We start from the raw sequence: 27,524 nt of genomic DNA on the forward strand, positions 1-27,524 counted from the left end.
TACAGAACTCCCAGAGAACCCTGTGTTGGCCCCACCGGGGCTGTTTCATGCCTTTGAATCAGCCAGCCTGTCGAGTGCTTGAACCTCTTGAACCCTGCTCCTCCCTGATCTGTCTGGTAGTTGGTAGAGCTTGAGGAACAAGCACTGTGAGCCGGGAAGCTCTGGGTTTCTGCCTGAAGGGCAGCACCCAGGCCAACAGGCTTATGGATGCTCCATCCCCGCAGGCTTCCTAGGCGTGCAGTCACGTAGAACCTACAAGCCTCTAGGCACAGCCCCTGTGGGCTACGCCAACAATGAGCACTCAGCCTATTCCTTGCCTTATTGGTGGGGAGGACGGGGTACAGGAGAGAAGATAGGCATCCTCTATGGACAGTTAAAAATACCCACTGCATTTCTTTTTGTATTTTTTCTTTTTCTTTTGTCTTTTTATTTATTTATTTATTTTGTCTGGGAATATCCTGATGAATCTTTTCTTTTTTATTTCATTGTGATAAGAACACTTAGCATGAACTCTACCCTCTCAACAAATTTTTAAGTAGACAATACAGTAGGCCTGGTGTGGTGGCTCACGCCTGTGATCCCAGCACTTTGGGAGGCTGAGGCGGATGGATTGTGAGGTCAGGAGATCAAGACCATCCTGGGCAACGTGGTGAAACCCCGTCTCTACTAAAAATACTAAAAAATTAGCTGGATGTGGTGGCACGAGCCTGTAGTCCCAGCTACTCGGGAGGCTGAGGCAGAAGAATCACTTGAACCTGGGAGGCAGAGGTTGCAGTGAGCCGAGATTGCACCACTCTGTCACCAGCCTGGTGACAGAGACTCCATCTCAAAAAACGAAACAAATATTCAATACAGTATTGTTGACTATAGGTACAATGTTGTGCATTAATTTTTTAACTTTGTGACACACTTAGTGGCAAAATCTTTCCAGAAAGTCCTCTGGCTCTGCTGCAGGGACAGCTTAGAACCAGAGCTCAGTTTAACCTGTTTGCTGAGAGCAAAAGGAAGTCTGCTCAGAAGTGGCTTGTAGGAAGGAGCTGAGCAGGGTTAGGGGGGAGACTGGGCAGTTTCTCCAGTTTTTGTAAGTTAGTTCTCTATTTACTTACCCTGAAGTGTGTTCCAGAAACACTGACCTCCATTCTCTTATTCACGTGGCAGTGTCCACGCTGTTTAGAGCAAAATATTGATAATTGAGCTATTCACTACTATACGTCTGCACCAGCCATAAATACAGATCACTGGTCACCAGTGCTTGCTCTGTTCCTTTAAAAACTTTTTAAAATTAAATTAGGTAACTAATTAGTTTGTAGAATTGGGGGTCTCCATCTTTTCCAGGCTGAGCTCAGGCAATCTTCCTGCCTCGGCCTTCCAAAGTGCTGAGATTAGACACATGAGCCACCATGCCCCACCTCTCTTTCTTTCTTAAGTTTAGAAAGAAACGCTTCTTACAGAAACTGTTTCTAAAACCACCCCTGTTTATTCAGCATGGACTCATGAAACCAAATATAACATATACAATGTTAATAGGGCTGCATTTAATAGTCACTGGGCTACATGGTAGGTAAAAATAACAGATGGTTCATAAAAATGACTCTTTAGGATCACGTTTACAACATACACTTTATTTTTTTAAGTTTTTCCCTTTCAAGAAATGTGCGTGAATACCCTATAGACTTCTCTCACCTTTTATCATTGCAGATATTTAGAGGGTTGGCAGTGTAATGGCAAACAGATGAAGAAGTCTATTTGTAGCTCATTTAACCATAAAAGGAATAGCATTTTAATAGAAAACTTAGCTACACCTGATCAGTGGATGGCAGGATTTTGATGAGTGGGAGTCTCAGATGGATTCCTGGTTCCAGGCTCTTTGCCACCCGATCAGCCAGAAAAAGGTTTTTCTTATTCTTTTGTTGTTTTTGATTTTTGAGACAGTCTTACTCTGTCTCCCAGGCTGGAGTGCAGTATCATGATCTCGGCTCACTGTAGCCTCCGCCTCCCAAGCTCAAACGATTCTCCTGCCTCAGCCTCTCAAGTAGCTGGGATTAAAGGCACCCACCGCCATGCCCGGGTAATTTTTGTATTTTTAGTAGAGATGGGGTTTCACCATATTGGCCAGGCTGGTTTTGAACTCCTGACCTGAAATGATCCGCCCACCTCAGCCTCCGAAAGTGCTGGTATTACAGGTGTGAGCCACTGTGCCTGGCCAGGTGTTCTTTGTCAGATTGCAAGGACACTTCCAGCAAGAGCGGCCTGGTTCCCAGGGAATGCCCATGTTATTCTCCCATCTTAAGGTGAATGAGCCAATTTCCAGAACTGAATTAGGGAAATGGAACCCCACACAAAGGAGGGGAATGAAACTGAATGTTTCCCACATCTTTTTCAGATTTACATGAGTCCGGAGGTCATCCTATGCAGGGGCCATTCAACAAAAGCAGACATCTACAGCCTGGGGGCCACGCTCATCCACATGCAGACGGGCACCCCGCCCTGGGTGAAGCGCTACCCTCGCTCAGCCTATCCCTCCTACCTGTACATAGTAAGTGGGGGGGTCAACCAGGGCTGGGGGGGTGAGTTATGCATGGCACAGGCTGGGAGGGGCTGCTCTGCCCTCTATACCTCCCCCATCTGAATGAGGCAGTGGTGAAATGACAGGTAAGCTACAAGTTCTTCCCATGTAGAAGCAAGCTTCATTCTTACAATGAAAACAACAATTTTAGTGGGAACTTACTAAAATGTGCATTGGGCATAATTTGTGCTATTCCATTGTATGTGTAATAATGCAATACTACTCAGTAGCATCAGAGTAGCATACATATTTCAGCCAAGGAAGTTGTATATGTTCTTTGAACACTTAAAATATTTTTTATTATGAATGTTCACACCAGCCTGGCTTGTAGTGGAACATGCAATTCCCATTTTACCGTTGATAAATTCAGGAGCAGACGCTTCTTTGTTACTGCATAGTGACGTTTGGGCCACTGATTGGAAGCTGTCACTGACACTCAAACCTAGCACTTATCTTTTGCAACACTGAACCAGAAGATGGGCTTAATCTTGTATCCTTTAGAAATTAAAGGGAACCAGGCATGATGGTGTGGCTTCAGCTGCATGGGAGGCTGAGGTGAGAGGATCACTTGAGCCCAGGAGGTCAAGGCTACAGTGAGCTGTGTTCATGATGCTGCACTCCAGCCTGGACGACAGAGCCAAGACCCTGTCTCTAAAGGAAAAGATAAAAGACATTAAAGAGAAGCTTGCTTGTTTGAGGGCATGAACTGCATTTGTTGCAGGGCATGTGGTGAGAAACTAATTCCTTTCTAGGTCCTGTTACTTTATTTATTTTTTGAGACAGAGTTTCACTCTTGTTGCCCAGGCTGGAGTGCAATGGCATGATCTCAGCTCATGGTAACCTCCACCTCCCGGGTTTAAGTGATTCTCCTGCCTCAGCCTCCCAAGTAGCTGGGATTATAGGTGCCACTTATAGCTGGCATGTGCCGCCATGCCCGGCTAATGTTGTATTTTTAGTAGAGATGGGGTTCCTCCATGTTGATCAGACTAGTCTTGAACTCCTGACCTCAGGTGATCCACCCGCCTTGGCCTCCCAAAGTGCTGAGATTATAGGCGTGAGCCACTATGCCCAGCCTCTAAGTCCTGTTACCAGTGTGCTTTTGCTGTTGAGGGTGTATCTCCATACCTTTCATGCTAAGAGAGCTGGTTTATTGCTAGATCCACAAGCAAGCGCCTCCACTGGAAGACATCGCAGATGACTGTAGTCCAGTGATGAGAGAGCTGATAGAAGCTGCCCTGGAGAGAAACCCCAATCACCGCCCAAGAGCCGGAGACCTGCTAAAACACGAGGCCCTGAACCCGCCCAGAGAGGATCAGCCTCGTTGCCAGAGTCTGGACTCTGCTCTCTTTGAGCGCAAGAGGCTGCTGAGTAGGAAGGAGCTGGAACTTCCTGAGAACATTGCTGGTAGGGCCACCCTGCTGTGTCCGCACCCTTGCTTCCCTTCTCTTTCCGTCCACATCAAACCTCTGATGTGTTCATGAAAGCACTTGGAAAAAAAGGAAATGACTTCTTGAGTCCCATACTTTGCTTGAGAAATTCCAGAAAGAAGATGAACAGAAGCATGCTTTGTTTTTAAATTGGCTAATTTAGCACCAGATTTTCAGTGTGAGTATAGGTAGCATAGTCATTGGAAAATGCCTCTGACTTGCTTGTTTGCAACACTGGTCTTTGAAACAAATTGAACATGACAGCTTTGCTGTTGGTAAAGTTCAAGGGTTCTGCTTGATTCACTTTTTCTTGCTTTCTTTTTTTTTTTTTTTTTTTTGAGATGGCGTTGCTCTGTCACCCAGGTTGGAGTGCAGTGGCATGATCTCAGGTCACTGCAACCTCCACCTCGCAGGTTCAAGCGATTCTGTCGCCTCAGCCTCCTGAGTAGCTGGGATTCTAGGTGCTTGCCACCACATCTGGCTAATTTTTGTATTTTTCGTGGAGACTGGGTTTTACCATGTTGGTCAGGCTGATCTTAAATTTCTGACCTCAGGCAATCCACCCACCTCAGCATCCCAAAGTGTTAGGATTACAGGCATGAGCCACCGCACATCAAGTGAGTTAGGGAAACAGCATAGCATTGCCCTGCATGGATAAAATACTGAGTTTGAAGTCAACTTACATTTCCATCTTCCTCTGCTTAAAATCTTGCCAGCCATGAATTTTTTCCACTTAGGAAAGTCAGTATGCATTCCAGGAGCACTGAATATGCAGGGAGAGGGGTTTCCATTTTTATTAAAAATCTGTGGCGTTCTTAATCCATTTAGGTCCAAACCCAGATGTCAAGCCTGGTATACTTGTTTATATTTCTTTGCTGCTTATCTGACTTTTGTGTATTTGAAGAGGACCATCTGACTATTGGAAAAATATGCCAGGATTTCTAACTAATTTCTTGTCTCCATTGACTCCTGTTTGAACTTTGTGGTCTATGTAATGGTTTTTTTTCTTTTCTTTTTTTTTTTGAGATGGAGTCTTGCTCTGTTGCCCGGGCCAGAGTGCAATGGCACTATCTTGGCTCACTGCCACCTCTCCCTCCTGGGTTCAAGAGATTCTCCTGCCTCAGCCTCCTGAGTAGCTGGAATTACAGGCACCTGCGACCACACCTGGCTAATTTTTATATTTTAGTAGAGAAGGTGTTTCACTATGTTGGCCAGGCTGGTCTTGAACTCATGACCTTGTGATCTGCCCACCTTGGCCTCCCAAAGTGTTGGGATTACAGGCATGAGCCATTGTGCCCAGCTGGTTTTATTAGGCCCCAAAGGATTTATTTCTCTGCAGAAGGAAGTTATTTATTATTTGATATGTTTTCTCATAACTTATTTTTTTAATATTTTCCTTTTCAGATTCTTCATGCACGGGAAGCACCGAGGAGTCTGAGATGCTCAAGCGACAGCGCTCTCTCTACATAGACCTTGGCGCTCTGGCCGGCTACTTCAATCTTGTTCGTGGGCCACCAACTCTTGAATATGGCTGAAGGACGACATGTTTCTCTAAATTAAGACAGCATTTATCTCCTGGAGGCTGGTTCTGCCGCCTCCACACAGGGACCCTGTATAGTGAATTGTACCATTTTTGAAGGAGCAGCGTGACCTCCCGTGACCCACGAATGTACCTCCAAGTGGCCCCTGTGTGTTTGACTCGTGAAGCTATCTGGTGTGCACCAGGCCTCAAGGTTCTCATTTCTCAGGTGATGTTATTCCAAGGAAGGAGTTTGCACGTTCACAGAAGAGTCGTGTCTGCTGACTGTTTCATTCGCTGTGCACTTTGCTCAAAATTCTAAACATGCCAGTCACAGGGATAATAGGGTACCTGAAAATTACTATTCTCGTTTCTTATTTAAGTATGGAATCTTCATTTTACTTGGAATAGTTGTGTTGTGTATATTGATGTATATAACTCTTTGAGCCTTTATTGGTAAATTCTAGTATACATTGAATTCATTATAATTTGGGTGACTAGAACAACTTGAATATTGTAGCAATAAGCTGGACTAGTGTCTTAAAAATGGCTAAGATGAATTAGAAGCCATCTGAGGGCAGGCCACTAGTGACAGTTTCTTTTATGTTCCTATGGAAACATTGTGTACTGTACATGCTATGCTTAAGACATTCAAAACACGTTGTTCTGAATGTGGATAAAACTGTGTAAACCACATTATTTTGGTACATCCCAAAGGATGAGAATGTGACCTTTAAGAAAAATGAAAACTTTTGTGAATTATTGATGATGCTCCTTTTGTAATTCTTCTGACTCAATTTTCTTTTAAGCATTTGTACATTAAAATAGCATACTGTGTATGTTTTATATCAAATGCCTTCATGAATCTCTCATATATATTTGTAACATTGTAAAGTATGCAAGTAGTTTTACTTAAAGTATGTTTTTATATTATGCAAATAAAACCCTTTTGTCCAATGTGATTGGTCAAATCAACTGAATAAATTCAGTATTTTGCCTTAGTTATTGTGAAGACTATGATTCTCACCTGGGACTGAGGACAGCCTATAGGAGCTGGGATATAGGTGAGAGGAAAATATGTATCATAAGAAGGCAACAAATACCAGGAGCTTTGCAAATTGTGTTAATACACTCCTTTTCTTTAAAAAAAAAAAAATATATATATATATATTTATATATATATATATATATATATTACCCACGATCTCTTGACCTCGTGATTCTCCCACCTCGGCCTCCCAAAGTGCTGGGATTACAGGCATAAGCCACTGCACCCGGCCAATACACTCCTTTTCTATTGTTCTTGTATGAAGCTATTGTCAACTGGAATGGTTTGCATCCCCGTGCTACATCGAGGTAGAAAAAATAATTGTGGCTGTGCCTGTAATCCCAACACTTTAGGAGGCTGAAGTGGGAAAACTGCTTGAGCCCAGGAATTCGAGACCAGTCTGGCCAACATGGTGAAACCCTGTCTCTACAAAAACCAAAAATTAGCCAGGAGTGGTGGTGCGTGCCTGTAGTCCCAGCTACTCGGGAGGCTGAGAAGGGAGGATCACTTAAGCCTGGGAGATGAAGGTTGCAGTGAGCCAAGATCATGCCACAGCACTCCAGCCTGAGCAATAGAGGGAGACCTTGTCTCTATAAAATAATAATGGTGAGCCACTGGTTTAGGGTTATGTGGCTCTATCTTGCACCTTGTTTTTATACATTTGTACTATCCTTGAATACATGCTTGCATGCTCTTTTTCCATTATTATTTGGCAAGATAATGACTAGCCATTGTAGCAGGTGGCTTTAACTCATGCGCATGAAATCTAGTGAAAACTGTTGAATGGAAGTCTATCATCCATGTAGCAAATAGTATCAAACACTTTCACCTGTTTTATGTAAAATATGCCATCCCTTGTAATCCATGTAAACATACATGAAATATGCATTGCTACCTCTTTTCTCTCAGAGAAGGAAATTGAGGCATAGTGAGGGTAAGTAACGTTATCCTCAAGCAAGTGAAGAAATAGCCAGTATTTGAACCCAGCCCTTTCTGACTCCAATACACATGTTCTCCCTCGTATGTTGCTGCTTGTAAGTTAGACATCAACACTGCAGAGGAAACAGGTGCCCCTCTGGTAAGGGCAGAGACAGATTGACCATGAAGCTAACAAAGCTTCAGCCTCAGGGCTCGTCACTTGCAAGGGCTCCACCATAGCTCTGTACCTAATTTTTTTAAATGTATTTTTTATTTTGATGAGTGGTTTTTAATTACATGAATGAATTATTAAGTGGTGAATTATAAGACTTTAATGCAACCATCACCCAAGTAGTGTATGTTATACCCAGTATGTAGTTTTTTTTATCCTAACACCTGCCCCCTCCACCTTTTTGTTGAAGCAGAGTCTCACTCTGTCACCCAGGCTAGAGTGCAGTGGCACGATCTTGGCTCCCTCCGTCTCCCAGGTTCAAGCAATTATTGTGCCTCGTGTCGATAATCCCAGTAGCTGGCATTATAGGCATGCGCCACTATGCCCAGCAAGTTTTTTTTATTTTTGGCAGAAATGAGATTTCACCATGTTGGCCAGGCTGGTCTCGAACTCCTGACCTCAAATGATAGCCTGCCTCACACTACAGGTGTAAGCCGCTACGACCAGCCCCATCCTTACCCATTATGTCACTCTGTATGCCTTTGTGTATTCATAGCCCAGCCTAGGCAACATTGCAAGACCCCATCTCTTAAAAAAAAAAAAAATAGCTGGGTGTGATGACTCATGACCACAGTCCCAGGTACTTGAAAGACTAAGGCAGGTGGATCGCTTGAGTCCAGGAGTTCGAGTCTGCAATGAGCTATGATCATGCCACTGCAACAGAGCAAGACCCTGTCTCTAAAACAAACAAACAACAGCAACAAAAAACAAAGGAAGCAACTTCCAGCCACCTTGATAATTCCTGCTTCAGGAATTGGATGGAAGCACTGGAACGCACTGCAGAAGGTATACAGAGTTTTCCAGCTCATGCCTTAGAGATGATCTTATTTAAGCCCTTTGCAAGATGGATGGGTAGATGAACATGCTCGCTGGAGGCACACAACCAGTGTTAGTGCCTCATCTTCCAATGGTCACAATCAGAAGGGGTTGCCCTTTGTGTTTTCCTTGAGGTTTGTAAAATATTGAGAAACAGACGATGGAGACTGTACCAAGAATTTACTGGACCTAATGGGAATTTGCCTAGCCTTGGAGAGATGCTTCTTATCTGAGGATCAGCCAGTGCCCCTTTAGCTAAGCTTCTACAGATGACTGCCATGCACCACAGTGGGACCCAGAGAGATGCTTCTTATCTGAGGATCAGCCAGTACCCCTTTAGCTAAGCTTCTACAGATGACTGCCATGTCACCAAGCACCACAGTGGGACCCAGAAGGGATTCATTCTGTTGGTCCCCTGGGTTCCTTGCTGATGCTTGCTCACTGTCTGTCGGACACAAGCAATTTGGTCTTTCATTGACAGCAAGTTTCTGTGGTGTAACTCAATGTGAAAGCCAGTGTTTCCTGGAGGGCCTGGGGGATTTTTTTCACAGGTCTGCAATGTGATTAGGAGTAAAGACTGCTTGATGCCATTCCCCATGGGCAGCCAGGAGGAATGTGCCCAGCAGGAGAGCAGGCCTACCAATGAAGAGTTGAAGTCTTATGGGACCAACTCTGGGTAAGGAACTGTGCTCGGCCCTGAAGGGAACACAAGTGAGAGAAGGTTCTAGCTCCTCTTAGCCACTCTCTGCTAAAAGGAAGCACGTTCCATTTTGGAATTGTTAGAAGGTTCTTTGATTTCATGTATATTTCCATCTGTCTCCAAAAAGACTTTTTTTCATCAAGTATTTACTTGCAATTTTGCCTTTTGCCTGTGAGCTGGATTTCTAAACGTCCATTTAATCTCCAACACATAAGAAAATGATGACTGAAAGAACATGGTTTAGGCATCAGCATCAGGTTTCAAAAGCTTACTTTGGGCCAGGTGCAGTGGCTCACAGCTGTAATCCTAGCTCCCTGGGAGGCCAAGGAGAGTGAATCATGTGAGGTCAGGAGTTTGAGACCAGCCTGGCCAACATGGTGAAACCCCATCTCTACTAAAACTACAAAAAGTTATCCAGGCGTGGTGGCACATGCTTATAATCCCAGCTACTTGGGAGGCTGAGGCATGAGAATCACTTGAACCAGGGAGGCAGAGGTTGCAGTAAGCCGAGATCACACCACTGCAGTCACTCCAGCATGGGCAACAAGAGCAAAACTCTGTCTCAATCAATCAATCAATCAATCAATCAATAAAAAACTCTGCTTTGAGCTAGAGAGAGGAGAGATGCAAAGTAGTCATTTACCAAGCTTTTCTTTTAACGTTTTTGTCAACTTTGTCTAAGATCAGTTGGTTATAGACATATAGCTTTATTTCCGGGTTCTCAATTCTGTACCATTAATCTATGCAACTGGTTTTTGTTTGTTTTTATTATTTATTATTATTTTTTTTAGAGACAGGGTCTCGCTATGTTGCTGAGGCTGGAGGGCAGTGGCTATTCACAGGCACAATCCCACTACTGATCAGCACAGGAGTTTTGACCTGCTCCGTTTCCATCCTGGGCCAGTTCACCCCTCCTTAGGCAACCTGGTGGTCCCCCGCGCCTGGGAGGTCACCATATTGATGCCAAACTTCGTGCAGACCCAGTCGGCATAGTGCACTACAGTCCAGAACTTCTGGGCTCAAGAGATCCTCCCACATCAGCCTCCCGAGTAGCTGAGACTACAGACATGTGCCACCATGCCCGGCAATGCAAGTTTTTATAGCAGTACCATGCTGTTTTGGTTACCACAGCCTTGTAATATTATTTGAGGTCAGGTAATGTGACGCCTCCAGCTGTGCTCTTTTTCCTTAGGATTGCTTTGGCTATTTGGTGGTTTCCTACAAACATTAGGGGTTTTTTTTAAATGTGAAGAAAACATTGGTATTCTGAATTACATTGAATCTGTAGATTATAGATTGCTTTGGGCAGTATGGTCATTTTAACAATATGAATTCTTTCGATCCGTGAGCATGGGATATTTTTTCATTTGTTTGTGTCATCGCTGACGTCTTCCAGGAGTGTTTTGTAGTTTTCCTTATAGAGATCTTTCACCTCCTTGGTTAAACCATACCTAGGTTTGTTTGTTTGTTTTGGTAGCTATTGTAAATGAGATTATTTTCTTGATTTGGTTCCCAGCTTTATTGTTCCTGATGTGAAGAAATGGTGCTGATTTTTGTACATTTATTTTATATCTGACACTTTCCTGAATTCATTGATCAAATGTAGGAATTTTTTTGGCGAGGTCTTTAGGGTTTTCCAGGATAAGATCATATCATCAGGCATTTTGTACTCCTCTGTGAACACCCTCATCAGGGTTTGTGCTCAGCTTTCTCCAGGCAGGGTGTGCAGATTCAAGCATGGAGCGGAGAGAGAATCATGCTCCTATTCTCTTGGGTAACGGTCCTTGGCTCCGGGAGCAGCAGCTGCATTTTCAACAACTAGGACTTGGACTACAGATTTCCTCCCACACTGCCTGTGTTTAACCTTGATGTGGGAAATCTGTCTTGTCACACTTCGAAATCACAGTGAGAGATGACCACTCATAGCCAGCACACAGAAGAACACAGCATGTGCTGCGTTTATTTTCAGGGCTGGGATAAATTCTGAGTACTTAACCAATTTCGAGACATCTGCTTCACCACACATTACAGAACTGAAGGTGATAAGCTGGCTATCTGGCTGCCTGGAGCAGAATGGCTGATTTAATGACATCTTGTTCATCCTGGTGACGGTACAAGGAGGTCAACCGGAAATACAAATCAATTCATAATCAGTTAGGAGCATAACAGTCTCTCATTACAGCTGTACACCAGGTGCCCTGAGCTGGTCTAGCAACTATATCATTACACGAATAACATTAAAGATTAGAACAGATATAGAATTTCCCTACACATGTTGGCTACTATTATCGTTTTAATTCATTAATGCTAACTAAATGTTCTCTCTAGGAAGCTTAATGAAATTCCACTTTATCTTTCCTGTGTGTATGTAGAATTTCAGCGAGTATTTCGTTGGAGCATATCTTCATACTGGTCCATTTATTAATTTGAAAAAAGGCTTGATACTTTTCAGCCTAATAAGCATTCTTCCAAGGAATCGACAGAGATGAGAAGGAAGGAGAATATTTTCAGCAAAAAGAAGGGTAATAGGCACTACGGAAGGAAGGCTTGGAGCTTATAGTGGAGTCAACTTTTGGTTCATTTTTGCTTTTTGCAAATGCACCAGTGACAGTGAGCTCACTGATGCTCTTGGAAAGAGGCTGAGAGTGGTGGCTCATGCCTATAACCCCAGCACTTTGGTACTCAGGCAGGAGGATCACTTGAGGCCAGGAGTTCAAGACCAGCCTGGGCAACAGAAAGAGACCCTGTCTCTCCAAAAAATAAAATAAAAAATTAACTACACATGGTGGCATGTGCCTGTAGTCCCAGCTACTTGGGAGACTAAGACAGAAGGGTCCCTTTAGCACAGAAGTTCAAGGCTTCAGTGAGACATGCTCATGTCACTGCACTTCAGCCTGGACAACACAGCGAGACCCTATTTCAAAAAAAAAAAGATAACAGAGAGAGGCTACAGCATGACAACAGCTGACATTAGGACAGTCTTCTGTCAATGTCTGGGCTTGTGTGAAAAGAAAATGGTGTCAACCTCACATACACGCACAACTCCCTTCTTGCTGTGTAGGTCTTTCTTCTGATTGGAAATTTGCATCTTGCTCAGATTTTGCTCCCAATAGGACAGAGGGCTGGGAGCTGATTCCAAGCCTCAGAGACTCAGAATCTCTCACAACTTCCCTGTGTGGACTTACTTGTGAGCCCTTGCCAGGGCCAGCAAGCAAGAAAGCACCAATTGTTTCTACCTTAATTAAGTTATTTAGGGAAGAAAGAGAAAGAACAAAGTAATTAATTCAGATTTTCTCACTGAAACTGAAAGTTCCTTTTTTGGTCTGGCCAGCAAGCAAGAGGGAACAGAAGTATTTGGCACACGCCTTCCTCATTCACCGGTTCAGCTTGTCCCTCGTCCTCTATATACTCTCCCCAGTCTCCATTCCCCAGCTCTGTTCTCCAGAAACGACTGCTGCTAGCAAAGGTAGTCTATGCATACACAGGAGTATGGGATGATATAGTGATTATGTAACACTCTTCTTCATAAACAACTGCAAATGTGCACGTGGTAGCATACTTTATACATAGCTCTCTACACTTTCGTTTTTATTTTTTGTTTGTTTATTTTTTTGAGACGGAGTTTCACTCTTTTTGTCCAGGCTGGAGTGCAATGGCACCATCTCAGCTCACTGCAACCTCTGCCTCCCGGGTTCAAGTGATTCTCCTGCCTCAGCCTCTGGAGTAGCGGGGATTACAGGCATGAACCACCATGCCCAGCTATTTTTTTTTTTTTAAGATGGAGTCTCACTCTGTCACCCAGTCTGGAGTGCAGTGGCTCGATCTTGGCTCACTGCAACCTCCACCTCCCAGGTTCAAGCAATCCTTCTGCCTCAGCCTCCCAAGTAGCTGGGATTACAGGCACCAGCCACCATGCCTGGCTAATTTTTGTATTTTTTAGTAGAGACAGGATTTCACCATATTGGCCAGGCTGGACTTGAACTCCTGACCTCAGGTGATCCACCCATCTCAGCCTCCCAAAGTGCTGAGACTGTACGTGGCCACTAATTTTATATTTTTAATAGAGATGGGGTTTCACCATGTTGGCCAGGCTAGCCTCAAGTTCCTTACCTCGGCTACTCTAGAGGTCAGGAATCCGAGAGTCAGGAGGCTGAGGCACAAGAATCACTTGAACCCAGAAGGGAGAGGCTGCAGTGAGCAGAGATTATGCCACTGCACTCCAGTCTGGGCAATAGAGTGAGACCCTGTCCCCCACCCACTCAAAAAAAAATTGTGGGATGCAGTTGAGAGTAGACACAGTGAAGTAAGTCTATGAAACTCACACTCCTTTTTTTAAAAAAATTATCTATTTATTTATTTATTTTTCTGAGGCAAGGTCTTTCTATTGTCCAGGCTAGAGGGCAGTAGCATGATAACAGCTCACTGCAGCCTCGATCTGTGTTCAAGGGATCCTCCCACCTCAGTCTCTCAAGTAGCTAGGACTACAGACATGCACCACCACACCTTGCAAATTAAAAAAATTTTTTTGTAAAGATGGGGTCTTGCTATGTTGTCCAGGCTGGTCTTGAACTCCTGGGCACAAGTGATCCTCCTGCCTCACCCTCCCAGAGGGTTGGGATTCCAGGCGTGAGCCAGTGTGGCTGGCCCCAAACTTCTTTTAATGTAAACCATATTGCAGTGTTGGCATTACTATCCCTGTTTGGTGTGACTAGACTAGAATGTCAGTACATTGTGAATTCAGCAACATGATGCCAAGAATTCTAAGAGCAAAGTTCTTCCAAACTAAGCCTCACCCTGGAGTTGGCAGGTGTGTTGAGGAGTGCTGGTCTCCTCTGTCCTTTGCTTTGGTGACTGAGGCTCAGAAACACGAAGATAGAGTGGGTCAGATCTGTCTCCTAGAGGCCAGAGCCCAGGTCTGGTCAGGGGAGGGCTGTGCTCAGTATTTGCAAAGTTTGTTCAATCAGAAATGGTCATAGCAGGGCTTGAGCCATTGTCACAGTTTTCCTGTTGTCAATCAAGGGAACAACCATGTAGGAAATGGACGCTAATATTTATTGAGTGTCTTGTCTGTAACTGATACTGTGGTAGTCGTTTTTTACAGATATTAGCAAACTAGGGAACTGAGACTCTGAGAGGTTGTGTAACTGCTGTGAGGAGAGCTGCTAAGACCAGGAAGCACTGACATTTGAAACCAAGTTCTTCTGACTCCAAAAATTATGCCCTTCCACTAAATTTCATTGTTTCATGATGTCACTGGAGGAAAGGGGAGAAAGAAACTTCTTACCAAAGCTTTGTTAAGATGAGAATCCAAATTCTATGACCCTTATGTCATTCCTATTTCTAAAAATGATGTTACTTGAATTATCAGAATGTTTGTTACTAGAACACACCCTCTTCTTTAAAACAGAACTGTAGCGGGTGCAGTGGCTCATGCCTGGAAACCCAGCAACTTGGGAGGCTGAGGCAGAACGGTTGCTTGAGCCCAGGAGGTCAAGACCAGCTTGAGCAAGAGAGCAAGACCCTATCTCTATAAAATATAAATTAAAAATTAGCTGGGCATAGTGGCACTGGTCTCTAGTCCCAGCTACTTGGGAGGCTGAGGAAGAAGGATCACTTGAGTCCAAGAGTTCAAGGCTCAAGTGAACTATGATTGCACCACAGCACTCCAACCTGGGCGACAGAGGGAGACCTGGTCTCAGAAAAATAAATAAATAATAAAATAGAATTGTATAGAATGTAATCCTTGCTCAGAGAGAGCTAACAGACTTGTCAGACAATAAGATCAGCAACCTGAAGATGGCAACCAGGACATTCAGTGTAATTAAGGATGTGATTGAGAGGCGTAGACTGCTCTATTATTATCTACAGAATAGAAATGGAGCAATAATACTGTAATGACTCAGCCTGGCGTGGTGGCTCATGCCTGCAATCCCAGCACTTTGGGAGGCCGAGGTGGACAGGTCACTTAAGAATAGGAGTTCGAGACCAGCCTGGCCAACATAATGTAACCCTGTCTCTACCAAAAAATATACAAAAAAATACAAAAATCAGCCAGGCATGGTGATGTGCACCTGTAGTTCCAGCTACTTGGGAGGTGAAGGTGGGAGGATCAATTGAGCCTGGGAGGGGGAGACTGCAGTGATCCAAGATTATGATCCTGCACTCCAGCCTGGGTGACAGAACCAGATAGACTCTGTCTCAGAAGAAAAGGAAAGAAAGAAACACAAAGACAGACAGACAGAGAGACAGAGAGAGAGAGAGAAACAAAGAAAGAAGAAAAAGAGAGGAAAGAAAGAGAAAGAAAGAAAGAAGAAAAAAAGAAAGAAAAAGAAAGAAAGAAGAAAGAGAAAAGAGAAAGAAAGAAAGAAAGAAAGAAAAGAAAGAAAGAAAGAAAGAAAGAAAGAAAGAAAGAAAGAAAGAAAGAAAGAAAGAAAGAAAGAAAGAAAGAGAGGAAGGAAGGAAGGAAGGAACTAGGAGGAAGGGATCTGCCTTACTTAGAGTCTTTCTTGGACCAGGCTTCCTAGAAAACTGGGCATCAGGCAAAGCTTAAGTGCTAACATTTTATGGGAGGTCCAACTCCAGGTCAGTGAGAGTAAGACAAGAGGAAAGCGGGAAGAGGGAATCGCCGCAGGAGAGGAGGGGAAGCAAATAAAAGGAGCTTTACGTATTCCAGAACTGTCCGTGGCTTCAGGAAAACACACAGCTAGCGGCTTAGTCACATGGGATGTCTTCAGTGGAGCCGTAGCGAACACAGTGTCCCAGTACAGCCCACTAAAGGGGAAAAGGGAGAGGAATCTATTTTTCTCTCTCTCTCTCCTCTCTCCTGCCTCCCACTGGTCAGGGTTCCCCCATGAGTATTCTCTCTTCCTGCCTTTCTGGATTGTGTCTCCAAACACTTTTTTGCAGCTGCTGGGAAAGCCAGTTTCCACATGCTACAGTTCAGCTCTTCCTCCAGATCCATCAGTGACAGGAAAGACCAGAGCCTTCCAGGTCTGGTCATGCCTGGGCATCAGAACTGCTGCAACTCCCATCGGAGTGGGAGCAATGAAGCTGCGTGGGAGCTGAGCATCCTCCTGGGTGGAGGCTAGGGGTTGTCAGTCCAGCCGATAATGTAGGCACTGACAATAGTGATGGCTGATGATGAGGGTCTCCAAGAGTGAGCAACCAAGGGCATGGAAGACAGGTGGGGCCAGGAGTATGTAAACTCCCTCTGATACAGAGTTCCAAGAGAAGAGATAAGACCTTCAAATTAAGGTAATGTTAGAAAAATCTATTCATAAAGGCACTCTTTCTAGAGATAGCAGTATAAGGGTAGCATGAGGAATCATTTGGTAACTCTGGGCTGGTAGTAGCAGAGATGTTACCAAGTTCAGGCTGGAGGGATTTAGGGAAGAGCATAATTACTAGACTCCGAAGGACATTCAGGTAGAAGAGGTCACCTTGAAGGGAACAATGAACTTTGGTCAAGGGACACCACCAATCCCAGGGTAATCTCACAAAGTAAGAGGTAGGGCTGGTGCAGTGGCTCTTGCCTGATATCCCAGCATTTTTGGGAGACCAAAATGGGAGGATCACTTGAGCCCAGGAGTTCGAGACCAACCTGGGCAATAGAGCGAGACCCCATCTCTAGAAAAAAATTAAAGATTAGCTGGGCATGGTGGCTTGTGCCTGTGGTCCCAGCTACTCAGGAAGCTGAAGCAGGAGAATATCTTAAGTTCAAGAGGTAGAGGCTGCAGTGAGCCATGATCATACCACTGCACTTCAGCCCGGAAAACAGAAAGACCCTGTCTCAAAAAATATATAAATAAATAAATCCCCACAAAGTTTGAGGCTGAGAGTTCCAACCGGAAGCCAGAGAGTAAGAGACTATTGGGGTAGTTTCTCCAGGTCAGCCTCCTGGGACTCAGAGCTGGGTAGGGAGGTGAGGAGGGTGGATCTGGGGAGCACATGGAGCATCTAGTCTAGTGCTTTCTGTCTCCTGCCATTTTTAATTAAATGAGAGCTGCCATCGCTGTTTGCAGGGTGAGTAGAGTGAGTAGGGTGGCTGGGCAAGGGAATAGTGTCCCAAGCAAGAGAGGGAAGGTGAGCAAATGCCCAGGGGCAGGAACAAGCAAGGCAAGTTCAGGGAACACTGGCAGGGGGCGGGAGCTTGTTCCAACCACTGAAAGTTGAAGAATTAGAATTGCTGGTAAGTGGGTGGGGTTGTGCTTTGAAGAGCCTCGAAATAAAGCAGGTCAATTTCCTTTCGGTGTGACAGGAAAAGGGTTGCTATTAAGATTTTCAGATGAAAGCAAAATTAAATTATATCGGCGTCGGCAAAATAATAAATTATTTTATTTGTTTTTTGAGACAGAGTCTCGCTCTGTCGCCAGGCTGGAGTACAGTGGCGCCACTCGGCTCACTGCAACCTCCACCTCCTGGGTGTAGCTGGGATTACGGACACTCACAACCACATCCAGCTAATGTCTGTATTTTCAGTAGAGACTGGGTTTCACCACATTGACCAAGCTGGTCTTGAACTCAAGACCTCAAGTGATGCGCCTGCCTCAGCCTCTGAAAGTGCTGGAATTATAGGCGTGAGGTTCCAGGCCCTGGCCACTGTTGGCTTTTAATAATGTATTTAGGGTTCAAGTTAGTACATTTCAGTTACTTATCCTTAATTAATTAATTAATTTATTTATTAGAGACAGAGTCCTGCCCTGTCACTCAGGCTAGAATTCAGTGATGCCTTATAGCTCATCGCAGCCTCGAACCAGGTTCAAGCAATCCTCCCACCTCTGCCTCTCAAAGCACTGGGTCTCAGGCATGAGCCACTGCGCCTGGTCACTTACTCTTTAATAAACATTGTATGGTAACTAATTTGAAGCGCTAGTTATAAAATTATCCCAACTCAGCCACATGTGTTTGTTTCAAGAGTAAGTTCTCAATGGCACGTAATTGTTGTTTACTCAGGGATGTTGGTATCTGCACGCCCCTGTGGGCTTACACATCCCTATGTGTGGAACAGATTAGCCCCATAGTTTTAGAGATGACACAGAACTTGCATCACTTCAATCTGTCATTCAATGTGGAATTTTTATTCATTTTAAAAATGTAAAACTGTAAAACAAAGAGCAAGTTGTGCGGCGATTTTTTTTCTTTTTTTGGTATGGCAAACGCAAACTTTCATGCATGAAGTATTTTAAATCTGACTAATATCTTTAAAGTTAAGATTTATTTTTCTGGGGGCCAGGCACAGTGGCTCAAGCCTATAATCCCAGCGCTTTGGGAGGCCAAGGTGGGCAGATCATGAGGTCAGGAGTTCGAGACCAGCCTGGCCAATATGGTGACACCCCGTCTCTACTAAAAATACAAAAATTAGTTGGGCATGAAGGCACTTCCCTGTGGTTCCAACTACTTGGGAATTTGAGGCAGAAGAATCTCTTGAACCTGGGAGGCAGAGGTTTCAGTGAGCCAAGATTGTGCCACTGCACTCCAGCCTGGGCGACACAGCTAGACTCCATTAAAAAAAAAAAAGACATATTTTTCTAATTTTAATTACTAATTGTTGATTTAAAACTGATAAATTAGTCAAGAAAATAACTGGCTTTCTGTGTGTGTGTGTGTGTGTGTGTGTGTGTGTGTGTGTCAGTATCAGTAGTATATGACTTGAGCAACAACCTGGTGAAAAGGGAAAATGAGTCTCTCACAATAAAGATAAGCTTTTTCAGCCAGCACAGTGGCTCACACCTGTAATTACAGCACTTCGGGAGGCTGAGGCGGGTGGATCACATGAGGTCAGGAGGTTGAGACCGACCTGGCCAACATGGTGAAACCTTAACCCACTAAAAATACAAAAATTAGCTGGGTGTGGTGGCACAAACCTGTAATCCCAGCTACTCGGGAGGCTGAGGCAGGAGAATTGCTTGAACCCAGGAGGCAGAGGTTGCAGTGAGCTGAGATTGTGCCACTACATTCCAGCCTGGGCAAAAGAGCGAGACTCAGTCTCAAAAACAAATAAACAAATAAATAAAGATAGCTCTTTCTCTACCTTTCATAAGAGAGAAAAGAACGAAATAGGCTGGGTGCAGTGGCTCATGCCTGTGATCCTAGCATTTTGGATCACTTGAGGTCAGGAGTTCAAGACCAGCCTGGTCAATATGGTGAAACCCCATCTCTACTAAAAATGTAGAAATTAGCCAGATGTGGTGGCACATGCCTGTAATCCCATCTACTTGGGAGGCTAAGGCAGGAGAATCGCTTGAACCCAGGAGGTGGAGGTTGCAGTGAGCCGAGATCACGTCATTGCACTCTGGCCTGGGCAATAGAGTGAGACTCATGTCTCAAAAAAATAAAAACAAAAACCACAGTAGTGTTTAATTTTATAGTTTTATGGCTTCATAAATGTCTACTAAATACCCACAAAAAACACCTGCAGAGAACATAGATGGCTTATTTTATTTTATTAGTATTATTTTTTGAGACAGAGTATCACTCTGTTGCTCCTGCAGTGGCGAGATCTTGTTTCACTGCAACCTTTGTTTCCCGGCTCAGGTGATCCTCCTGCCTCAGCCTCCTGAGCAACTGGGACTACAGGCATGCACGATCACCCTTGGCTAATTTTTATATTTTTAGTAGAGATGGGGTTTCACCATGCTGGCCAAGCTGCCCTCGACCTCCTGGCCTCAAATGATCTGCCCTCTTCGGCCTCCCAAAGTGCTGAAATTCCAGACATGAGCCAACGTTCCCAGCAGATGGCTCATTTTAAAAGGTTAATTATTTGCATTGTTTTTGTTGGAGACTGCTTGCTGGTAAGATTTTAAAAACAAAACATGCTAGCAATGTAAGAACAGCCTCATAATAAATAATAATTTTAAAAAACAGAGCATGCAACTTGATAACTGGCATTCAGACTTGATAGTAATTAAATCTTAAAGATCCTGAACCATGAAATTGCTGAATCATATCTCCCCTTCTGAGAAAAATGGGAAACTTTGGCAATGGAACGTAAATTCCTAAACACTATTGATAAAATCCACTAAGTCAAAATATATTAAAAAAAAAAAAATAAGAAAGTTTATATGATCATTTGTACTTGATTATGTTTCTAGCCAAACAAAACTTTTTTGTCTGTGATTATAAAGCAGATATACCATCAGCAAACAAAAGAAATATTTTGATGCTAGTAGAAATAGACTTAAATTCCAATCCAGTTTGGAAGGGTCATTTTGTAAAAATTAAACATCTTTCTTTAGAACAGAGGTCCCCAACCCCCAAACCACGGACCAGAACTGGTCCATGCCCTGCTAGGAACCAGGCTTCACAGTGGGATGTGAGCAGTGGGCAAGGCATCGAGGTTTCATCTGAATTTACAGGCACTCCTCATTGCTCGCTTTACCACCTGAGCTCCTTCTGCCTCCTGTCAGATCAGCCGCCACACTGGATTCTCATAGGACCCTGAACCCTACTGTGACTGCACATGCGAGGCATCTGGGCTGCACGCTCCTTATGACAATTTAATGCCTGATGATCTGTCACTGTCTCCCATCACCCCCAGTTGCGACTGTCTAGTTGCAGGAAAACAAGCTTGGGGCTCCCACTGATTCTGTATTATGGTGAGTTGTAGAATTCTTTCTTATATATTACAATGTCATAATAATAGAAATAAAGTGCACAATAAATGTAATGCACTTGAATCATCCCTACCACCTACTCCTGTTCATGGAAAGACTGTCTTCACAAAACCAGCCCCTGGTGTCAAAAAGTTTGGTGACTACTGTTTTTTTTTTTTTGAGATGGAGTTTTGCTCTTGTTACCCAGGCTGGAGTGCAATGGCGCAATCTCGGCTCACCACAACCTCCGCCTCCTGGGTTCAGGCAATTCTCCTGCCTCAGCCTCCTGAGTAGCTGGGATTACAGGCACGCGCCACTGTGCCCAGCTACTTTTTGTACTTTTAGTAGAGACGGAGTTTCACCATATTGACCAGGATGGTCTCGATTTCTTGACCTCGTGATCCACCTGCCTCGGCCTCCCAACGTGCTGGGATTACAGGCGTGAGCCACTGCGCCCAGCCTGACTACTGCTTTAGAAGGTAGTTTTATTCCGTTTATGTTTTCAACAAAATTTAGAATTCATTCATTCATTTTTTTGGGAAATTGCATTAAAATCGTGGTAAATGTTTAAAAAGCAAAATACAGTCTTTTTGATGGAACTCCTAATATTTCATACAGTTATTAAATATTTGAAGTGATCAAATGTGTTTATATTAAAAATAACCAAATTAAAATAATCATTTTTGGGTGTCTTCCTTCTTTTTTTTTTAGATGGGGTCTCTGTTACCCAGGCTGGAGTGCAGTGGTGTGATCTCAGTTCACTGCAGCCTGTGCCTCTCAGGTTCAAGCCATTCTCCTGCCACAGCCTCCTGAGTAACTGGGATTACAAGCATGGGCCACCACGCCCAGCTAATTTGTGTATTATTAGTAGAGGTGGGGTTTCACCATGTTGACCAGGCTGGTCTTGAACTCCTGACCTCAGGTGATCCACCTCCCAAAGTGCTGGGATTACAGGCATGAGCCACTGTGCCAGGCCTGACATCTTCCCCATTTCTAAGAAGATGGGTGCTAAATGCATCAAACATTTATTGAAACAACTGGATATGGATGGATCAAACACAAACCTCTGCTGTGTTCCAGGAAATGGCAACAGCACTGCTGTGCCTGGCGTTCATGGTGGTCTTTACCAAAGGGCAACGGAGCCGGTCAAAGGCTTTCCTTGTGCTTTCTGCAAGTTATTCTCGGAACCTTTGCAAAGCTTAAACTTTTAAACATGCTTCTTCGTGTGTGATATTTTTGCAACTATGAAAAATTTAATTCTGTCTTTGTAGTCTCACCTCATCAGTGAAAAATGCTGCAGAGTGTAGGTAACACAAAGCATTTCCCAGACAAGGTGGAGCTCCCAGTATGGAGCTGTGCATATCATAAAGACTGATTCTGAAAGAGCGTTCCCACACTGTGAAGTTGAGGGCGTCAGTTCAGATTTTGCTGTCTGCTCTACAGTATTTCTATTTTCTAAATTACATTTTATCTGCAATGACATTTTAGACCAGAATAATCAGACATAAAATATCTGCAAGCAGCTGAAATTAGCCTTAAACGATGTGTAGTAAGCACTGAGCTTTAACATTGTTCCTTATGGACTGATGCACAGCAATTACAAAGAAGACTTTTAACTTCGCAAGGACAAAATATAAGCAATTGACATTAACATAGAAAATTAAATTAAATTGAGCATGGTGGCTCACACCTGTAATCCCAACAGTTTAGGAGTCCAAGGCACGAGGATTGATTGAAGTCAGGGGTTTGAGACCAACCTGGGCAACATAGTGAAACCTCGTCTCTATAAAAAATTAAAAAATTAGTCAGATGTGGTGGTACATGCCAGTAGTCCCAGCCACTTGGGAGGCTGAGGAGGGAGGATCCCTTGAGCTCAGGAGGCGGAGGCTGCAGTGAGTCATGATTGCACCATTGTACTCCAGCCTGGGTGACAAAGCAAGACCCTGTCTCAACAACAACAAATACAACCCCAAAACAAGCAAGCAAAAAATAAAATGTGAAAAAAGAAAAGAAAATTAAATTTTGAAGAAGAACAATATGGTGAAAGGACAATAGACATGGGCTTACATTGCCAGAAGAAACTCAAAGGGCATTGTTTGAATGCCCACCTTTTTTTTTTATCCCCCTAAAGAACTGGACACTGGTCATAAAGGAATAGATCAAATAATAACAACGTTTACTCTCATTTTGTCTTTTTTTTGAGGCGAAGTTTTGCTCTTGTTACCCAGGCTGGAGTACAGTGGCTTAATCCTGGCTCACTGCAACCTCTGCATCCTGGATTCCAGTGATTCTCCTGCCTCAGTCTCCTGAGTAGCTGGGATTACAGGCATACGCCACCACACCCGGCTAATTTTTGTATTTTTAGTAGAGACAGGGTTTCACCATGTTGGCCAGGCTGGTCTCGAACTCCTGATCTCAAGTCATCCACCTGCCTCTCCCTCCCAAAATTCTGGGATTACAGGCATGAGCCATCACTCCCAGCCCTGCCTTTGTTTTACTTGATTTTTGTAGAATAATTTTGAAAGTTTTTATTAAATATATTAGAAATCCATGATGTGCTTTCTAGCAAAGATATATAGAAGATAATGGAAGATTTTGAATGTGAAGACTTTTGAAAAGTGCTGGGATTGGGATCCATTTCAAAGATACAGAAATAGGAATAACATTATCATCTCTGGATTTTTTTGTAAAATGGGACTTAATGTGAATCTCTGCTAAACTATGTACCTTTCTTAGCTATCTGCATGTCTGTTGTCTCTTACGAAAAAACCTTTTAAAGTTAAAATTAATAAGAACTCTTCTTACAATCAACTATGAGTGAGGAAAGATGGGCAAATCTGAGTGTAGTAGCTGTTGGACATGAATACACAAAGACCAATTTTTACCAAGTCTTTGACAGTTTTGCAGGACAAGATAAATTAATTTATTATCCTTTATTAATTTATTATTCTTTACTACAGCTAATAAATATATATAGTTTTTGTCTTTAAAATACATTAATGTCATTAAAAATGTTATTTTTTTTCTTTTTTTTTCCTTCTTTTGTGGGCAAGAATATTAATCTTTTTTTAAAATTTTGTATAGAGACAGGCTCTATGTTGCCTAGGCTGGTCTCAAACTCTTGGGCTCAAACTATCCTCCCACCTTGGCCTCCCAAAGGAGCTGGGATTATAGACATGAGCCACTGAGACCAGCCCCAGAAACTAATTTATTATTTTTTACTCTAACATAGGGGTGTGTGTGTGTGTGTGTGTGTGTGTGTGTAGTGTGTATATCTTCATGTAGTTTTTCTTCTTTAAAAAAACATTAATGCTTGATCAATTCTGGTGTTTAAACCTGTGCATACTTCTCGGAGTTCCCATATTGTATTCTTCAGTTCCATTAATTCACTTATATTCCTCTCTAAATTGTCTATTCTCATTAGGATTTCGTCAAACTTTTTTCAAAGTTCTTAGTTTCATTACATTGGGCTACCACATGTTCTTTTAACTCACAGAAGTTTCACAGGATATCAGAGGTCTAAGACCAACTTAATGAAATAAAACGAGAAGACAAGATTAGAGAAAAAAGGATAAAAAGGAATGAGCAAAGTCTCTAAGAAATGTGGGACTGTGTGAAAAGACCTAATTTATGTTTGATAGGTGTACCTGAATGCGACAGAGAGAATGAATCCAAGCTGGAAAATATTCTTCAGGATATTATTCAGGAAAATTTTCCTAACCTAGCAAAGCAGGACAATATTCAACCCCAGGTAATACAGAGAACGCCACAAAGATATTCCTCAAGAAGAGCAACCCCAAGGCACATAATCATTAGATTCACCAGGGTTGAAATGAAGGAGAAAATACTAAGGGCAGCCAGAGAGAAAGGTCAGGTTACCCACAAAGGGAAGCCTATCAGACTTACAGCAGATCTTTCAGCAAAAACTCTACAAGCCAGAAGAGGGTGGGGGCCAATATTCAACATCCTTAAAGAACAGAACTTTCAGCCCAGAATTTCATATCCAGCCAAACTAAGCTTCACAACTGAAGGAAAAATAAAATCTTTTATGAACAAGCAAGTACTCAGAGACTTTATTACCACCAGGCCTGCTTTACAAAAGCTTCTGAAAGAAGCATTACACATAGAAAGAAACAACCAGTATTAGCCTTCCTAAAAATATACCAAAAAGTAAAGAGCATCAACATAAAGAAGAATTTACATCAACGAATGGATAAAACAGCCAGTTAACATCAAATGGCAGTAATCCTAAATTTAAATCGACTAAATCCCCCAACAAGAGATGCAGCCAAAACCCAACTGTATGCTACATCCAGACCCATTTCACATGCAAGGATACACAAAGACTCAAAACAAAGGGATGGAGAAAGATTTACCAACCAAATGGAGAGCAAAAATAAATAAATAAATAAAAAGCAGGAGTTGCAATTCTCGCATCTGATAAAATAGATTTTAAAGCAACAAAGATATAGTGGTAAAAGGATCAATGCAACAACAAGAGCTAACGATCCTAACACCCAGATACATAGAGACTTAGACTCCATGAGACAGAAAATTAATAAGAATATCCAGGACTCGAACCCAGATCCGGAACAAGTAAACTTATAAATATTTATAGAGCTCTCCACTTCAAATACACAAAATATACATTCTTGTCAATACTGCATCACACCTACTCCGAGGTTTAAATGAAATATTGCTTGGCCATTATTAATACCCATTTTTTAGAATAAAGCAACATTTCCATTCTCTCTCCCTCTTTTTCTTTCTCTTTCTTCCTCTCATTCACTCCTTTTTTTTTCTTTCCTTCGCTCAAAAAAAAAAACAAAAAAACATTAATGAACCAGGTGCGGTGACTCATGCCTATAATCCCAGCACTTTGGGAGCCTGAGGCAGGTGGATCACCTGAGGTCAGTAGTTTGAGACCAGCCTAGCCAACATAGTGAAACCCCGTCTCTGCTAAACATACAAAAATCAGCCGGGCATGGTGGCACATGCCTGTAGGTCCCAGCCACTGAGGAGGCTGAGGCAGGAGACTGGCTTGAACCCAGGAGGCAGAGGTTGCAATGAGATTAAATTGCACTCTAGCCTGGGAGACAGAGCAAGACTCCATCTCAAAAAGAAAAAAAAATTAAACATTAATGTAATTTAAAATATTAATCATTTACCATTTTCTTATTTGTGCTATAAATTTATTTTAATTCTGGGTTTTTTACTGGGATGCTTATATAGTTGAAGTTCAACAAAAGAAAAATTTCAAAGTCTGTGCTTCTTTTCTGGCCACAACTGTTATTTATTTTGCTTTCTGACTAGGACTGAAAGTAATTTTGTCATGTAGAGGAAGGATCTGTTATGTTAGGTATGCCCCAAAATAGAAATCTTCGTTGTAAGTTGTGCAAAGAGGGCTTTTTTTTGTTAAGATATTCAGAAAATAAATCCCCCAATCAAAAGACACAGCCAAAACCCAACGGTATGCTACATCCAGACCCATTTCACATGCAAGAATACACAAAAACTCAAAACAAAGGGATGGAGAAAGATTTACCAACCAAATGGAGAGCAAAAATAAATAAATAAATAAAAAGCAGGAGTTGCCATTCTCGCCTCTGATAAAATAGATGAAATTGCACTCTATTAATGCAACAAGAAGAGCTAACGATCCTAAAACCCAGATACATAAGACCTATAAAGAGACTTAGACTCCCTAGACTCCCACATAATAATAGTGGGAGACTTCAACATCAATATTAGATAGATCAACGAGACAGAAAATTAATAATGATATCCAGAACTTGAACTCAGATCCGGAACAAGTAAACTTCAGCCTCCCGAGTAGCTGGGATTATAGGCATGCGCCACCATGCCTGGCTAATTTTGTATTTTTAGTAGAGACAGGGTTTCTCCATGTTGGTTAGGCTGGTCTCGAACTCTCGACCTCAGCTGATCCGCCCGCCTCAGCCTCTGAAAGTGCTGGGATTACAGGTGTGAGCAAACACGCCTGGCCTATTTCTTTATTTTTATTTTATTTATTTATTTTTTTGAGATGTATTCTCACAGTGTCATGCAGGCTGGAGTGCAATGGCATATTCTCAGCTCACTGCAGCCTTGACCTCCCAGATTAAAGTGATTCTCCTGCCTCAGCCTCCCGAGTAGCTGGATTTTTTGACAGGTGCATGCCATTACACCTGGCTGATTTTTGTATTTTTAGTAGAAACACGATTTCACCATTTTGGCCAGGCTGGTCTCGACCTCCTGACCTCAACTGATCTGCCCACCTCAGCCTTTTAAAGTGCTAGGATTATAGTCTTGAGCCACTGTGCCAGCCCTCTTCCTTTTTTTTAAATATAGAAACTGCGTCTCACTATGTTGTCCAGGCTGGTCTCAAACTCCTAGGCTCAAGTGATCCTCCCGCCTTAGCTTCCCAAAGTGATTACAGGTGTGAGCCATCATGCCTGAACTGATACATATTGCCTGAACAAATGAGTGAATAAATGAGTAAATGGAGGACTCTATTATCTGTCAGTACACCTTCTGCTAATGGAACACGTGAATTATTAATAGAACTTCAACAGAATGTAAAAATATACCAAGAAGGCATCAAGGATGAGACAGATCATTGTGTAAGATTTCCGGAAGATTTATAAACTTTGACATGGGTTTTAACATCTTGGTTGTACACAGACTAGTTAGCGAGAAATTATGAACCA

At 42.9% G+C, this 27,524-nt stretch overlaps 1 protein-coding gene across 3 annotated transcripts in view; it reads left to right on the plus strand.

Annotated features, from left to right (window-relative positions):
• Positions 1 to 6,513, plus strand: part of MAP3K8 (mitogen-activated protein kinase kinase kinase 8) — a 28,834-nt gene extending 22,321 nt beyond the window's left edge. For all 3 annotated transcript variants that reach the window (XM_035307068.3, XM_002750140.6, XM_009000127.5), the window contains 3 exons: positions 2,384 to 2,536; positions 3,724 to 3,970; positions 5,398 to 6,513. In XM_035307068.3, the coding sequence (XP_035162959.1) occupies positions 2,384 to 2,536; positions 3,724 to 3,970; positions 5,398 to 5,528 (531 nt within the window). In that variant the 3' untranslated portion in view covers positions 5,529 to 6,513. The remainder of the gene's footprint in view (positions 1 to 2,383; positions 2,537 to 3,723; positions 3,971 to 5,397) is intronic.
• The last annotated feature ends 21,011 nt before the right edge of the window (positions 6,514 to 27,524 follow it).

The sequence above is a fragment of the Callithrix jacchus genome, chromosome 7, assembly GCF_049354715.1.
Source record: "Callithrix jacchus isolate 240 chromosome 7, calJac240_pri, whole genome shotgun sequence".
Classification (NCBI taxonomy): Eukaryota; Metazoa; Chordata; class Mammalia; order Primates; family Cebidae; genus Callithrix; species Callithrix jacchus.